Here is a 16,068-nt window from a genome sequence, read left to right as displayed (position 1 = left end):
TTATCCCCAGCCACGGGGGGCCTGTGGTGACACCCAGTTCCAGCCCCTGGCTGGAACGTCCCAGCCCCCAGGATGTCCTTGCACGAGCGAAGCTGTGGCCCGTGGGGTGTAGACTGTCATGCTGGTCCGTGGGCTATGGTGGGAAGCACTCAGTAGATGACGGCCTTGCTGAGCTTCAGCACAGACCATCTGTTAACTTCAGAGCGAGGTCAGCTGGGGGCGGGGAGCCAGGCTGCGAGTCCTGGTGTGTGGACCCCATGGGGGCCCCTTGCTGCCTTTCTGCAGGGCCTCTGTGTCTGGTGTGCGGACCCCGTGGGAGCACACACGCAATCAGCCCTCTCGGCATCTCCATTGGACCTTGAATTCTGGAGGGGCCTTGTGGCTGGCAGCTGGCCCCATCCTGGGCTGCCTTTGTGTCCTTGCTGGTCATTGGGGGTGGGGAAAGCAGGACCGCCTCATTCTTTAACTGCCCAGGCTCCTCTTGCCATGTGGCCGGCTGCCTGCAGGTTCAGGAGCCTGGGACAGGAAGCCCGGGATCCTGATTCTAGGCCGTGCCCCCACTGCCCACTGCTGGGTGCTTTGTGTCCCAAAGCCTCTGTGCTCAGGTGGTGCTCTGGAGGTAAAGGAGGAATGGGCCTCAGCTTGGTCGTCTATACGTGTACGCAGTCATTCTGACCTCGCAGGTTTGTCATGGGGATTGCAGGGGTCTTGGCATCTGTGAGCTGAAGGGCTCGTGGCCCTGGCCAGCATCCGTGAGCTGAAGGGCTCGTGGCCCTGGCCGGCGTCTGTGATCTGAAGGGTTTGTGGCCCTGGCCGGCATCTGTGATCTGAAGGGCCCCGTGGCCCTGGCCGGCGTCTGTGATCTGAAGGGCTCGTGGCCCTGGCCGGCGTCTGTGATCTGAAGGGCCCCATGGCCCTGGCCGGCGTCTGTGATCTGAAGGGCTCGTGGCCCTGGCTGGCGTCTGTGATCTGAAGGGTTTGTGGCCCTGGCCGGCGTATGTGATCTGAAGGGCCCCATGGCCCTGGCCGGCGTCTGTGATCTGAAGGGTTTGTGGCCCTGGCCAGCATCTGTGATCTGAAGGGCCCCATGGCCCTGGCCGGTGTCTGTGATCTGAAGGGTTTGTGGCCCTGGCTGACCACCTGTGTTGTTATTGGTGTTTTCTCCACTGTCTGCTCCCACCTCACCTCACCCCGCTGAGGAGCCACCGGCGTCTGGGCCAGAGGGCGGAGGTGGGGTGAGCGTGGTGTGAAAGCACCATATCCTGCAGCGGGGTGACTGTCCTGCTGGTGCGCCCTCTGGGGCACTCGGGGTCTGGGGTAGGGCCACCCCCACCACGTCCTCCCCACCACGTACATCTCTTCTCTTGTTGGAACCTCCATGTCAATTTGGATTGTAGTCCATCACCGATTTCCAGCTCACCTGGCCAGTGTCTGTTTGACTGTAATTTCTTTGTGGAAGCCTCAGTTGCCTTCCTCATCTCGGGATGTGGCCCGAGCTCCCCGCAGAGAGTGGAAGCCTCCTGGACTCTGCTCGGGGCGCTGTTTGCCTCATCTCGTTTCTGCTGCCCTCAGAGAGGTCTTTCAGGGTGTTCCACAGGTCTCCCTGGTTCTTTCCAGCATCTGTTGAGGCTCTCTCGCACAAATGCTGGCTGGCTTCTTCAGCTTCTCTGTCTGGACAGTCGAGAGACTGAGCGTGGCAGAGCCAGACCCTGGCTGTGGCTCTCGCCTGTCCACCCACTGCACTTGGAGGGAAGGCCTCTGTGGACGGGACCTGAGGTTCAGGGAGTGCAGGCTGACAGCACCCATCCCCTCTCAGCCCTCCCTCTCTGAGACTCTGGGAGCCGGCACACTCTCCCACAAGGGAGGGGCCACCCCCCCCCAAGTCTCACCTGACTGTGGCCTCCTGGTCTCTTCCTGCCTGGCGTGGCTCTTGCCAGGTGGTGGGTCCTGGCACCTGGTAGCAGAAGGGGCTTGAAGGGGACATTAGCCTTTTGCCCTCTGGCTGCCCTCCTTCCCCACCCCTCTCACTGGTTGGTGCCAGGCTGCCTGGGGGCTCTGCTTCTGGGCCAAGGGCTTCTGGAGGACGCAGGGCTGCTTACTATCGCTTCGTGTTGTCCTTACGTTTTTGCAAAAATCTGAATGTGTGGGGTGTAGGTGTCTCAGAGGGCAGGATTTGTGTTCCTGGAGAGGAGAGGTGGGGTCACCATGCCTTGCCACCAGGGTTGGGGGCAGTCGCCTGCCAGTGTGTGCCCGGGGCTTTTTGCACTTCACCGCTCAGCCTTCCAGGTCTTGTTGGGGTCAGGGTGTTTCCGCCAGGTAGCAGAGCTGGAGGTGAGCTGCACCCTTAGGGCCTGTAGTGAGCACTGGCATTCAGTGAGCGCACTCTGGCACCAGGCATAGCTCCAGAGCTTTAACCGCATTGACTGTGATTTCCCCGGCAGCGCCAAGAGGGCTCCTGGGCTGGGCCTCGGGAGGCTCTGCCGTGGCTGGTGGGCTGGTGCCAGCCCAGGGCGCTCCTCCCTCTGCCTTGCTCAGGCTCACAGTCTACAGCTGGGCGGGGCTGCCCTCCCCACCCAGGACAGGGGATGCACTCCTGTGTCCATGGCTCCTCCTCAGCCTCGGGTTTGGAACAGCGGGCGGGTGGTTGGAAGTGGGTGGCTTAGAGGGCCTGATCCGGCAGGTGTTGGGTCCTGATGGCAGCGTAATCAGGTCCCCACGTTGAGCTGTGATCATCCATCCTCATGCTGGAGGAAGCTGGCCTGCAGCCTGGGAGCCCTCCTTTGTGCCATGAATACCACCCTACCCCCAGAAGTCAGTTTCAGCCTCACTTCCTGGCTCCCTGGGCCCGTGTGGCAGCAGTGGGTGCTGGGAATTTCCCCACCTGACCAACACCTGGGAGCTGACATCTAGGCCCTGGGAGGCAGCAGCAGCACAGCCTGGGCTTTCCGTCAGGGTGCTGGTCCTGGCAGTTTCAGCGGAGCTGCGTATGGTGCTTGGTGTCGGTCACTGGTGTAAGCACTTTCTGTGTCTGACTCCTCCACCCTCAGGGGCCTCGTGGGGAAGTGGAGGGACCAGGTGGTGTGGCTGGCCCCAGCATCTGTGTTGGCCAGCAGGAAGGGTGTTCTGGGAGGTACCTGGAGGCCTTGGAAGGGCAGGAGCCTGCTACTGTCCAGGCCTTGAGGGAGGGCCACAAGTCACAGGAAAAGGACACAGGTCTCAGGACCCAGTCACCCTGGGTCACCCAGGCCCCACCAGCCAGGGTGGGGCAGGACTCGCTTTCACTGAGTCACATGGAGACCCTGGGAGTTTTTGAGCGGACCAGTGACTCGATCCAACTTGGTTTTAACAGATCACCCTGCGGTACAGGGCGGGGCTGTCCTTGCGGGGCAGAGCAGAGAGCACTACTGGGAGGGCTTCTTGGAAATCAGAGCAAGTGGTGGTGGTGAGGGGCAGTGCCGCCACGTGCTGGCCTGGGGCAGCGGGAAGAGAGGCATTTGGGGTGCCCCCAGGTTTGTACCCGGCACAACAGCTGTCTGTCCAGAGTGAAGACACAGAAGCCAGCAGAGCTGCCCTCCCCACCAGGGTTCCAGCCTGGGGCTGTAAGTGCCAGGTCAGCAATATGGAGGGGCGTGGAGGCACCTGCTCACCTCTGGAGGGTTGGAAGAGGGTGGTGTGAGGGGCTCCCTGAGACCTTGGCACGGGTGGGAGCCTCTGGAGTTGAGGTGTGTTTGCCGGTGCAGGCTTGTCGGGTGAGCTGTGTCGTGTGTAGCCTTGAAGCCCTTTCCACTCGGGTAGGGGGAAAGAAGTGAGGTTGTCACTCAGGGTGCTGACAACATTGGACAGCCAGCTTGGGAGGGGGCCCTGGTTCATAGTATTTGCCCATTGTTGTGATGTAACTGTGCCCACCATGGCAGATTTCAGGGGACCAACCAGATGTCAGCCAGCTCACAAACTTCTCCTAGTCTTGACTGTCTGCCCTGAGCGTCCACAAGTGGCTGGTTCTTGGGGCCAGAGCTGGCTCCTCCCACGGCAGAGCTGCTGCCTGTGCCCCGAGGGCAGCCTCCAGCCCTGACCTGTCTAATCGTCAGTTGTACAAGTTTGGGAAAGGCCTAAATGGCAGCAAGGGATGAGGCTGAAGTTGAAGTCCCAGGCGCCGGGTTAGAGCTCCTCACGTCTGCGCCACACCTTTACAGGGAGACATGGGGCCATCTGCAGGGCCCTGGCCATGGTTGGAGGCCTGAGGCATTCTCTAGTGCACAGCGTTCCTGTGGGCAGTCTCAGTCCCTGCCCTGGGACACGCAGGGCAGCGGTGGCCTCCTCCTGCCAGCCCTGCATGTGGCCAGCCAGTCGGGGCCAGGGAAGCCCAGCAGCTCAGGTGTGCAGGGCTCCTCGTGGTGAACTGGGGTGTGGAGGTCGGCAGGGTCCAAGCCGCTGCTCCTGCTTCTCTGATTGGCTGAGAGCCAAGCCGGGTCACAGCCATGCTGTCATCACAAACTGGGCTCATTCTCCTGGTTACGATAGAACCTCCCTGCTCGGCCTCACGCAAGGTCTCTTCCTGCCTGGCGTGGCTCTTGCCACGTGGGTCTGCAAACGTCTGTTGCGCCGGCCCCACTTGCCCTGGCTGTTCTGGGCCCACACCGTGGCTGTCCACGCCCTTCAGAACGTTGTAGCAGCCAAGCCGTTAGAGCCCAGTGACTGCCAGTGGGCCCCCACAAGTGGGTGGTTGGTGGGCACAAGGCTGCCAGTGGCTGAGTCCCTCGGCACCCCTGCATCCCAGCGCGTGCTCCAAGCCCCCGCCTGGGAGCAGGAGGCTAGTGCCTGAGCTCACGCCACTGCCCACGCCTTGCCCCCGGGTCTGAGAGCAGTGGTTGGAGAGTCGTCCCTAGCTTGACCTGAGCAGCTTCCCTGACAGCCACTCGTCTGGGTGGGTGGGCGAGGGGGGTGAGTGAGTGGAGCAGGCCCTGCTGGGGCCCAACAGTACCCTCGGGAGCCTGCCAAGGCTGGGAGAGGTGGGGGTCCCTGGGTGACTGTCTGTCTCTCTCCCCTGTAGCCGTCGCCTGGTTGAGCCCGGAAATGGGACGTCTCGCCTCTTCAGGGAGCATAGAAGCAGCCAGGGCCTCTCCCAGCCGCTGCTGTGACAGAGAGTGAGTGAGCTGCCGGAGGATGTCCACCACCACGACAGTCACCCCCGCGGGGATCCCGGCGGCCCCGGGCCCTGTGAACCCACCGCCCCCCGAGGTCTCCAACCCCAGCAAACCCGGCCGCAAGACCAACCAGCTGCAGTACATGCAGAACGTGGTGGTGAAGACGCTCTGGAAACACCAGTTTGCCTGGCCCTTCTACCAGCCCGTGGACGCAATCAAATTGAACCTGCCGGTGCGTGGCTGCCACCTCCCCAAGAGCCGTGCTCTGCTGCCTCCTGCTGCCCCCGCTCCTGGAAAGACTGCTCCTGTGTCCCTAGCTGCTAAGCTGGGGACAGCTCGTGCCTCAGGAAGCCCGCAGCACAAAGGCGCACGTGGGCATGGGAGAGGAGGGTGGCTGCCCCAGGTGCAGGAAATAGGGAGAAGCCATACGCCTCTGGGGAGGAAGGCAGGTGGACAGTGATGGGACTCAGGAGTAGAGGCTCACTGGGGCCACCTTCTGCCTCACTGGCTTCTGCAGGATGGTCCATCTGCCAGCTTGGCGAGCCCACTTGGAGTCAGAGGCCGAGTGTATGTTAAGGCCTGCTTTCCAGGCGGTGGCGCCCTCAGCTGCGTGCTCATTTTTGATCTGGGCCCAAATAGGCACATCCTGAGCCTTGCAGAGGAAGCCCTGGGCCGGCACTTGGTGGCTTGGGCTCTGGGCTCTGCTAGGCCCTGGTCACCTGCTGGTTTAGACCCTGGAGGGTTTGGCCTCATCTCCAGTATGTAGGCCCCTCCTGGGGTCTGCCCTAGCTCCGTGGGCTCCCCTCTGCACAGGCTTGTGGTCCATGAGAGGTTGGGCAGGAGTTTGGAGCTGGCCAAGTGCTCACCCTACTATGGCCCACTGGGTCAGAACGTGCCTCGGGCCAGCCCCAGCCCTCAGTTCACTTGGGAGGACCAGGCTGTGTCCACTTGGGAATTGTGGAAATAATTATGTAGAATCTGTTGGTAATACCTCTGAAAATCTTTTTCCTAGGATTATCATAAAATAATAAAAAATCCAATGGATATGGGGACTATTAAGAAGAGACTAGAAAATAATTATTATTGGAGTGCAAGCGAATGTATGCAGGACTTCAACACCATGTTTACAAATTGTTACATTTATAACAAGGTAAGAAGATGCGGGCCTAGAACGCTGCTTACAGTAAGGATTCGGGTGCTGTGTGGGGCGGATCCCCCAGCTGTTCTTGGCTGCTGCCAGGCGGGCCTATGCGCTTTGGAGCAGTTCTTGGGCAGGCCCAAAGCATATCACCTGGCCGGGCGCCATGGCTCACGCCTGTAATTCCAGCACTTTGGGAGGCTGAGGCAGGTGGATCACCAGCTCAGGAGTTCGAGACCAGCCTGACCAACATGGTGAAACCATATCTCTACTAAAAATACAAAAAAAATTAGCCAGACATGGTGGCAGTAATCCCAGCTACTTGGGAGGCTGAGGCAGGAGTCAGTTAAACCCTGGAGGCGGAGGTTGCAGTGAGCTGAGATCGTGCCAGTGCACTCCAGCCTGGGCAATAGAGCAAGACTCCATCTAAATAAAAAAATAAATATACATATTCATTTTGTCCTCTCCTGTGCTGCCAAATTTGTTAACAAATTTTAAATGATTTTGAGCTACAACTAATAATGTCCTTTGCAAACGCACAGCTCCTTTCCTGACACGTGACTTAGGTTCTCTCTGTGTCTTCAGCCCACAGACGATATAGTGCTAATGGCCCAAGCCTTAGAGAAAATTTTTCTGCAAAAAGTGGCCCAGATGCCCCAAGAGGAAGTTGAATTACTACCCCCTGCTCCAAAGGGCAAAGGCCGGAAGCCAGCTGCGGGAGCCCAGAGCACAGGTAAAGGGAGGCAGGGCTGGTGGGGGGAGGTGCAGAGGCCCCCGGGTGGCTGGGCTGGGACGCTGGCTGTTTCCCCGTCTGTGAAGAGCTCGTGGGCACTGGTTGTTGGCCGAGTGTGGCCTGTGGGTGGTGTTTGGAAGGGCAGCTGGCCCAAGGACGCAGAAGACTTTAACGCCGTAACTGGCTGTCTTTGAGCCCACTCTAGGGAGGAGCTCAGGGTCTAGAAGGGTCATCTGTCCCTGCTCTCTGCCTCCCAAATCCGGCTCCCCTTCCAGCTCCATCCCTGAAGTCCCTTCTTCCATGAAGCTTGGGGCCTGTGCCCTCCTGGGGCTTTCTCTCTTCAGCACTCATTTTATTATCTGACCCGAGAGTCACCGTCACCTGCCTGGCTCCTTGGTCAAGTAAGACCGAGTCTCCCTGTCGGGGAGCACAGTGGTGATTAGTGCCATGAGCCCTGGGGTCCTACCTGGCCTGGGAACCCAGCATGCAGGCGTGTCTGGAGGGAGAGGCTGACCAGGCGGGATGGCCAGTGCCATGGGCCATCCCATGTTGCAGATGGGAGAAGCTGGTGACTTAAGTATGACCTTGTCCTTGGTCACTCAGCTTGTTGTTGAGGGAACTGAGTTCAGTACCAGCTTTCCGTTACTCCAGGGCTGGCTGTTAACTGCAGGCATGGTACTGCCCTGGCCTCATTCAGCCTCCTGTGGCCTGTGGCGGGGGGCCCTCCCCTTCATACAGGGAGCCCTCAGCCAAGATGAGCCAGGCCAGCCCTGCCCCCAAGATGCAGGGTTGGGGGCATCTCAGGGTAGAGGGCTCTTCTGGTTGGGGGTCTTGGCAGCACAGAACTGGCCCCATGTTCTGACTGGAGGGGTGGCACTGGAAGCTTCTGGAAATACTAGTAGAGCCTGCCGTGCTGAATGTCGCTTCCTTGTCTTGAAGGTACGCAGCAAGTGGCGGCCGTGTCCTCTGTCTCCCCAGCGACCCCCTTTCAGAGCGTACCCCCCACTGTCTCCCAGACGCCCGTCATCGCTGCCACCCCTGTACCAACCATCACCGCAAACATCACATCGGTCCCAGTACCCCCAGCTGCCGCCCCACCTCCTCCTGCCACACCCATCGTCCCCGTGGTTCCTCCTACACCGCCCGTTGTCAAGGTGAGCACCCTGAGGCTGGTCGGCTGGGGCATCTGAACCTAGCCAGGGTTCCTGGGGTTGGGGCAGGACCAGCGGGTGGGGAGCTCCCACCTCTCCCTGAGTGCCGGCTGTTGGGAGTGGTTCTTTCTGCGCCCTGGGAGGTCAGGCCATTGTTCCTGACGCAGATGAGGAGACCGAGGCTTGGGGAGCTGAAGGTCACACAGCTGGTAAGGGAGGGCCTGGCTGAACCTGAACCCCAGCTTCTCTGGCTGGAAGCCCTGGCCAAGGGCTCGGTCAAGGTGGGGAAGGTGTGGAAGAGAATCGAGGGTAGGAGGGGTCCCCATCCTCCCCTGCTCACACCCCGGGGAGCAGTGCCAGCTGTACCCACCTGGTTGTGTTGTCCACCTGTGGGCTCCACGTGGGACCGTGAGGACCTGCCTGTCCCACTTCCCATTGGCTGGGAGCTTTTCACAGCGGGCCCTGGCAGTCTCGGCAGGGAGTGGGTGCTCCCTGCACGGTCTGGGGCTGGCGAGGCCTGGTGAGTCCTGCTTTGGGCAGGGCCTGTGCCAGGCACTCATGTGTGTTGTCTTCTTCGATTTGATCCTCACAGCAACCCTCTGGGGCAGACAGTATTTCCCCCATCTTACAGATGAGGAAGCGGGCGCTCACAGGGGTTAAATGGCTCGCCCAAGGTAAAACGCCACCTCCGTTGCTTCCCCTCCCCGTGGCCTTCACTGCCTGCACTTACGGGTGGCCCCTGGCCAAGCCACCTCCCCCAGCGAGGCTGTTTCTGGAGCTTGTCCCATTTGCCATGGCCAGATGAGTCTGTTCCTGCTCCCATCCGCCCTTTATGGCACGCGCCTGGCGCTTGGCAGCCCGTGGGTGCCTGTCAGGTGTTTGTGGATAGCCAGCTCAGGCCCCTGCCAGTCTGAGGGCGGCGGCTTGGCTGGGCAGTGGCTGTAGAGGGTGGTGCTCTAGACGGCAGGTGCCGTGGGCTGGGAGCTGTGGCTCCTGCTGGCTCCTCTCCTGCCGGGCTAAGATGAGAATCCGGCTGAGCTGGTCTCAGGGTGCACACTGAGCCCTGGCCCCAGCACGCTGAAGTGATGCCCATGGGTGCTGGGCCCTTGCAGTCTGTCCAGAGAGACCTGCACACCCCCAGGAGGCCTGAATGTGAAATATGCGTGTGTGCCTGGTGCCTTGCTCCGCCCCCCAGGACACACCCATGCAGGCTCTGTGGGTCGTCTCCCTCCTCCCCTTGCTTGAAATAGCCTTCGGTGGCTCCCCGTTGCTGCCGGGATAGAGTCCAGACTCACCCACTCACTCCCTGAAGTCCCTTGTTCCCAAAGCTGCTGTGGCTGCTTCCTGCCTCCTGGTCGGCTGCCCCTGCCCCGTGTCCTCAGTGCTCTCCTGCCTCCCCATTGTCCCGCAAAACTTGTGTTTGTCCGTGGAGTCCCGCTCTCAGGCCCTTGTCTGGAATGTTCCTGCTGGTCTCTAAAAGCAGGGAGTTCCTCCCAGATCTCTGCAGCCCCAGGGTCCCCGGGTCCCGACCTGGGTGCTTGTTAGGCGTCTGGCGAATTGCATGCAGCACCTCACATGGCTTGGGGGTGTGAGGTGTAAGCCCACCCTGGACCCCTGAGCCCTCGGGGCTAAGGGAGAGAGGTGTCTCCCCACGCCCAAGTGAGGACGGGTTTCAGAGTTGAGCCTGAGGGGGAGTTCCAGCCTCACCACTGCCAGCTGTGTGACCTTGGGCCAGTGACATGGCCCCTGAGCCTTGGTGTCCTCTCCTGTGGAGCCGTGCATGTGGCCGCTTAGCCCAGCGCCAGGCAGGCAGACAGTGCCCTAGAACCGTGGCTGCTGCGACGTGCGTCTTCGGGGCCGCAGCCTGGTGTCCGGTGCTCACTGGTTATTTCACTGTTGCAGAAAAAGGGCGTGAAGCGGAAAGCAGACACAACCACTCCCACGACGTCTGCCATCACTGCCAGCCGGAGCGAGTCTCCCCCGCCGTTGTCAGACCCCAAGCAGGCCAAAGTGGTGGCGCGGCGGGAGAGTGGGGGCCGCCCCATTAAGCCTCCCAAGAAGGACCTGGAGGACGGCGAGGTGCCCCAGCACGCAGGCAAGAAGGGCAGGCTGTCTGAGCACCTGCGCTACTGCGACAGCATCCTCAGGGAGATGCTGTCCAAGAAGCATGCGGCCTACGCCTGGCCCTTCTACAAGCCGGTGGACGCCGAGGCCCTGGAGCTGCATGACTACCACGACATCATCAAGCACCCCATGGACCTCAGCACCGTGAAAGTACGTGGCTGCGCGGCACGCCCTGCTCTGTCCACGTGCTGCAGCTCTGCCGTGGGGGCTGATGTCTTGTGCCGGCTGAGTGGGGGCTCTCAGGGAGCAGGGTCTCACCTGCCGGAAAAGCGCACCCTCCGGCCTGGCCTCCGCGGCCCCGGCTGTGGCTGGCAGGGCTCAGTGAGGCAGGCTAGCCCTGCCTGCGGTCCCAGAGTCTGCAGCTGTGTTGTTTATTCCCTTTGAAGCCGTTTGGTGATTTCGTTTATTTCCTTCCCACGTCCCATTCTGTATCATCAGGCCCTAGAGCTGGGCCACTCTTATGCTTGGCACAAGTTTTAAAGCTGCATTTGCTTCCCTGAAGCCCAGGAGACAGGCGCCTCACAGCAGGCAAGAATGCGGCAGCCGGCAGGGATGGCCTGGCTTCTGCCCCCTACGTGCCTCTGAACCCCACCCCCTCAACAGACAGAAGCTGGCCCTGGGCAGGTGGCAGAGCTGAGACAGAACCTGGCCTCCCCCGTGCCAGTCTTTTTGAGGCCACAGCCTCTGCCTGGGCTCTTGTGTGCCTCATAGCAGGTCAGAGTGAGTCTGGTCCTGGGGGTTGTAGGGTTGTAGGGGGAGAAGGGGAGTGATAACGCGGTGGAGAATGTGCTGGGGAGGGGGCAACCCCAGGCAGGGTGAGCTCCACCGGGTCTTCCCTGAGCACCTTTCCAAGCTCTCAGCTGGCACCTGCCGTCTCTGGGAGAGCTTGGGAGAGTTCCAAGCCAGCTCCCAGGGACGTGCAGGCAGCTGAGGGAGGTGTGGCCGCCGCCTTCGCCAACCATGTGGCCCTGGGAAGAGCGGCGGAGAGCCCTGGTGGGCAGTTGTTTGCTTTTATCCTGGGGTCTGGGCCTGCAAAAGCCGGTTGCAGTCAGTCTGCCCACCTGAGGCACTTGCTCCTGGTGAAAGCCTTTTCTCCCCTGGTTGCTGGATTCCAGGTCAGGATAGATCTGGCTGGGCCAGGCCCCAGTTTCCAGTGCACATTCAGGTGAAAGCGATGAGCAGGGGCCGCCTGGCTCCGTCGCCCTGGGTGGGGAAGCTGAGGGCTGGAGCAGTGCAGCCTAGAAGCTGCCACGAGCCTTGGCTCCAGCCTCCAGGGCCAGGGTTTGTGTGTCTCCACCGCAGCACAGTAACGGGAATTTCGGAACATCACTGGGGGTTCCAGTTTGGGCTGGACTCAAGCTCAGCTTAATTCCGTTTTGGTCAAAGGGTCTGATCTGCCCTTGAAAGCATAATAAAGAAGCTCTAGAACATGAGTTCGCTTTAAAGTCCTGATCTCTTCTGTTGGGAGCTTCCCCTCTGTCCTGACTTGGGGGGAAGTTCTGTTGGGAACTCCCCTCTGTCCTGGTTTGGGGGGAAGCCGGGTGCGGCAGCAGCACTTGCTCCCCGCGAGTCTGGTCCGGACTCTGCGGGGAAAGGGCAGTCAGTGGACCAGGGCGAGGCCTTGAGACCTGTAGACTTTAAAGATGAAGCTTCTGGGCATGGTTTGTCCCCGCACATGCTAAAATGGAAAACAAGCTTTCTTCCCAATATCAGAGGCTTTCAGGTCCCACCATGCCCCTGGGTTTTTCTGCCGGCCCTTCCTTCTGGAGGGGCTCATGTCCGAGTACAAAGGGTATGGACCCTGAGTCGGGGGTCGCCCTCTGTGGGTTAGTGTCCACCCCCTCCATCTCACTGGCACCTAGACGAATGCAACCTAGGCCCCGCAGAGTGGTCAGGTTAGATTTGCCCTGCCCTGTGCGTGTCCTCCTTCGAGGTCCCCAACCAGGTCCCTCTCCTTGAGCCATCCTGGGATGGGAAGCTCATTCCCTCAGGCGCAGCGTGACCTCTTTTTGTCCCAACTGGTGTGTTCCCAGTGGCCATCTTGAAGCGTCCCTCGATGATTCTGCCTCTGTCCCGTTGTGGGTGCTTGCCACCCCCCCCCCCAGCAGAGCCACCTGCAGCCCCCAGCTCTGGGGGGCTGTGCCCCTCCTCACCCCTGCTGCCTGGCACTGCTTGCCCAGGCCTTGGCCTCAGTTCTCTGCTTGCCAAAGCCAGGTGGGACCTGCGGTGGCTTTTGCTACAGGGTCTCTGTGTGGCTTAGTAAACGTGGGTGGGTGTCAGCCCACACACCCCCACTGCGTCTACCCCTATGGGGTTCAGGAGCTGCCGCTGGACACAGCATGGAATCCCTTAGTCCAGCTGGGTCCCTGGGATACGGGGGTGCTTCTGTAAGACTCGAGCTGGCTAACAGCTGCTGGCTTCCTCGAGGGAAGCAGTGACGTTTCCTTGTGTACACTCAGCAGGCTTCGTGTTCTTGGTGAAATCCGACTTCGCTGCAGCCTCACGCCCCCCAGGGCTGCTGATGGCGCATCAGTGTGTGAGGATTCACTGGACAGGGAAGGGGCTAAGGGACAGTTGTGGGAACCCAGGATTTCTTGTTGAGCGCCTTTTTCTTCCAAGTGGGGGCTGTGTGTCTGGAGTGTTTGTGGAGTCCCAGGCCCTCCCTGCCAAGCCGTTGAGTCACCCTGTCATGTCCTCACTTTGAGCTTCCCCCTATGAGGTCCCGGAGAGCTGGAGTGTGCTGCCTGCCAGTCCAGTAGGCACCACCCTTGAGCTGGCAGTGGCCCCTGAGGCTCTGGAGTTCATCTCATGGGGTGTGGCAGAGAGTCCTGAAGCCACAGGCTGCACTCACTGGCCCCTGTCACTGTGTGTTGTAGAGGAAGATGGATGGCCGGGAGTACCCAGACGCACAGGGCTTTGCTGCCGACGTCCGGCTCATGTTCTCCAATTGCTACAAATACAATCCCCCAGACCATGAGGTGGTGGCCATGGCCCGGAAGCTCCAGGTAACCTGATGCTGGGCACAGGTGGGGTGGCTCCCCAGTGTGGGGTTGGGGGCTCCCCGGTGTGTGGTGGGGACTCCCCGGTGTAGGGTGAACACTCATGTGAAAGTCCAGCCGAGGAAAGCCTGAGAGAGCCTCATTCCCTCCACACGTTTTTCCCGAGTGCCAACCAGGTCTCTGCCAGGCTCTGAGCTGGGTTCCAGGAGCTGCCGCCGGGGCTCCGTGGTGGTTTTGCAATAGTGAGCCTTTCCGTCCGGGGGCTGGTGCCTGTCGCAGGTGGGACAGCAGATGTCCTTTGTCCTGTGGCTTCACCGACTGGAGTTTCCAGCAGGTCCCTGTGGCAAGGAGAGGCTCCCACGCTAGCCTGTCAGTGCAGCCGGTGGATGAATTAGATGGCGGTGGCTTGTGCAGCAATCTGCTTTTCTGTCTTGATCTGGCTCTCGGCACAGGGACTTTGTGAGCATGCATCAGCCTCACAGAGATATTTGTGTGTGTGTGGACCTATGTGTATACATATGTGTGTGTGGACCTGTGTATGTGGAGGTATGTGTGTAGTATGTGCGCACACGTGCCCTCCTGCCTTTGTGTGCATTTTTCTGCTAAAGTCCAGGTACCACACACATGTTTTGGTGTGGGTCGATGTGCCAGAATCTGTTTTTACCTTTTCTAATTGTGATCGTAGGTGATTTGCTTTTATAAATAACAGCACCAATATGATAAATGTTATTTAATTGAAGGACCTTATTTTTGGAGGAAAGGGGAGAATTCTGGACATATGTTCTCTTCCAGCATGCTCTTCCTTCTTATGGGACCCAGAATGTCATGTAAGATGTTCTCAGTCCTTGCTCAGAACTGTTTTGAAGTACCCGAGCAGCTTATGGTTTTATTATTGATGATAGGACCCATAAAGGGGTGGAGAGAGAAACTCGTTCACACCGAGGGTCCTGCTGCCTCTCCCACCCTCCTGCACACAGGGCCTGCCCAAGGTCCTCTCCCAGGCGCTGCTGCCATTGCTACCCTCTCTGTGTCCTGGGTCCTGCTGGGGATGACCCAACAGAGTGGTCCTGGAGGTCCCACTACATCCAGAGGAAGCCATCAGGACCCCAGTTTTAGGACACACTGAGACCTCCCTCACTGTGTCCTAAGAACAAAAGACCTTGCAAAACCCAGTCAGTCCTCTGGAGCCTCGTAAATCCCCGCTTGAGCTTAATGAGGGAGCTGAGCATAGAGGGCGACGCCCGGGCTTGCCAACCCAGTGGGGATGCCAGCAGCTCTGCCTCTGCCCCTGCAACAGGTGCTGTTGGGTAGACATGGTGCTCAGCCTGTAATCCCAGCATTTTGGGAGGTGGAGGTGGGAGGATCACTTGAGGCCAAGAGTTCAAGACCAGCTATCTACGAAACATTGTAAAAACTAGCCAGGTGTGATGGTGTGTGTCTGTAGTACCAGCTCCTTGGGAAAGAGAGATGGGAGGATCACCTGAGTCCAGGCGTTTGAGACTGCAGTGAGCTGTGATTGTACCACTGCACTCCAGCCTGGGCAACAGAGTGAGATCCTGAGGCTGATAGAGTTCCATTACTGACCCTTGTTTAGCAATTACACTGTTTTATAAATTAAGCTGTGGGGTTAGAGCCCAACACCAAAACGACCTGATCTGAATGGCTTCAAGGCTGTGGCTGAGTCGGGGCCTGGATCGCAGCTCTGGGGGTCAGGATGCCTCTGGGGATGTCTCCTGAGAGAACCTGGGAGACGAGGACCTGGGAGACAAGAGCCCAGGATGGGCTTTTCCAGAGCTGAGCCTAGCCTGAATGGTCACGTCACGTGTGCAGACGGTGTGGATTCAGGTTTATGAGCTTGGCAAAGAGCAATCTCCCCTCATTTCCACCTCACTGTGCATCCCTGTCTTTAGTGAGCTGTGCTGCCCCAGGGAAGGGGATGTTTGTTGAGAGGGGTGACTGAAGGCCTAGGTCCTGGTTCAAAACCTTTCCAAAGTCAGTTTTGATAGGAAGTCTGGGTGTGATGACTCACGCCTGTTATCTCAGCACTTTGGGAGGCCAAAGTGGCGGGATCACTTTAGCTCAGGAGTTCAAGACCAGCCTGGACAACATAGCAGGACCCTGTCCCTACAACAAATAAAGTAGGCCAGGCATGGTGGCTCACACCTATAATCCCAGCACTTTGGGAGGCTGAGGCAGGCAGATCACAAGGTGAGGAGTCTCGCCTGTCCAACATGGTGAAACCCCGTCTCTACTAAAAATACAAAAAATGAGCCGGGCGTGGTGGTGGGCACCTGTAATCCCAGCTACTCGGGAGGCCAAGGCAGGAGATTCCCTTGAACCCAGGAGGTTGCAGTGAGCAGTGATCGCACCATTGCACTCCAGCCTAGGTGACAGAGCAAGACTGTGTCTTGAGAAAAAAAAAAAGTAAAAAGAATTAGAAATATATTTGAGACAGAGTCTCACTCTGTCACCCAGGCTGGAGTGCAGTGGCACGATTTCAGCTCACTGCAGCCTCAACCTCCTGGGCTTAAGCAATCGGCCCATCGCAGCCTCCCAAGCAGCTAGGATCACAGGAATGCGCCACCATGACTGGCTAGCTTTTAATATATTTTTTTGTAAATAAAATATTGATAGGACTAGACTTTGGCCTTTTGAGCCAACTTTTGGTGTTGACCCTTCATGAGCTGTGATGTGGCAGTCAACTCTGGGGTGAAGAGATAGGAAGAGGTCATTTGAACCCCTGTGGCCGCGGAAGACCCTGTCCAAGTTCAAAGGAAGA

General features: G+C 59.3%; 1 protein-coding gene across 4 annotated transcripts in view; it reads left to right on the top strand.

Annotated features, from left to right (window-relative positions):
* BRD3 (bromodomain containing 3) overlaps positions 1-16,068 on the top strand; it is a 37,038-nt gene that overhangs the window by 9,529 nt on the left and 11,441 nt on the right. For all 4 annotated transcript variants that reach the window (XM_021671418.2, XM_064371737.1, XM_064371736.1 and 1 more), the window contains exons 2-7: positions 5,051-5,376; positions 6,157-6,294; positions 6,868-7,015; positions 7,955-8,169; positions 10,069-10,440; positions 13,167-13,295. In XM_021671418.2, the coding sequence (XP_021527093.1) occupies positions 5,164-5,376; positions 6,157-6,294; positions 6,868-7,015; positions 7,955-8,169; positions 10,069-10,440; positions 13,167-13,295 (1,215 nt within the window). In that variant the 5' untranslated portion in view covers positions 5,051-5,163. The remainder of the gene's footprint in view (positions 1-5,050; positions 5,377-6,156; positions 6,295-6,867; positions 7,016-7,954; positions 8,170-10,068; positions 10,441-13,166; positions 13,296-16,068) is intronic.

The sequence above is a fragment of the Aotus nancymaae genome, unplaced genomic scaffold (genome assembly GCF_030222135.1).
Source record: "Aotus nancymaae isolate 86718 unplaced genomic scaffold, 86718_ANA_hifiasm-v0.15.2.pri h1tg000158l, whole genome shotgun sequence".
Classification (NCBI taxonomy): domain Eukaryota; kingdom Metazoa; phylum Chordata; class Mammalia; order Primates; family Aotidae; genus Aotus; species Aotus nancymaae.
Note: the sequence above shows the minus strand (reverse complement) of the source record. Positions and strands in the feature narration are given on the sequence as shown.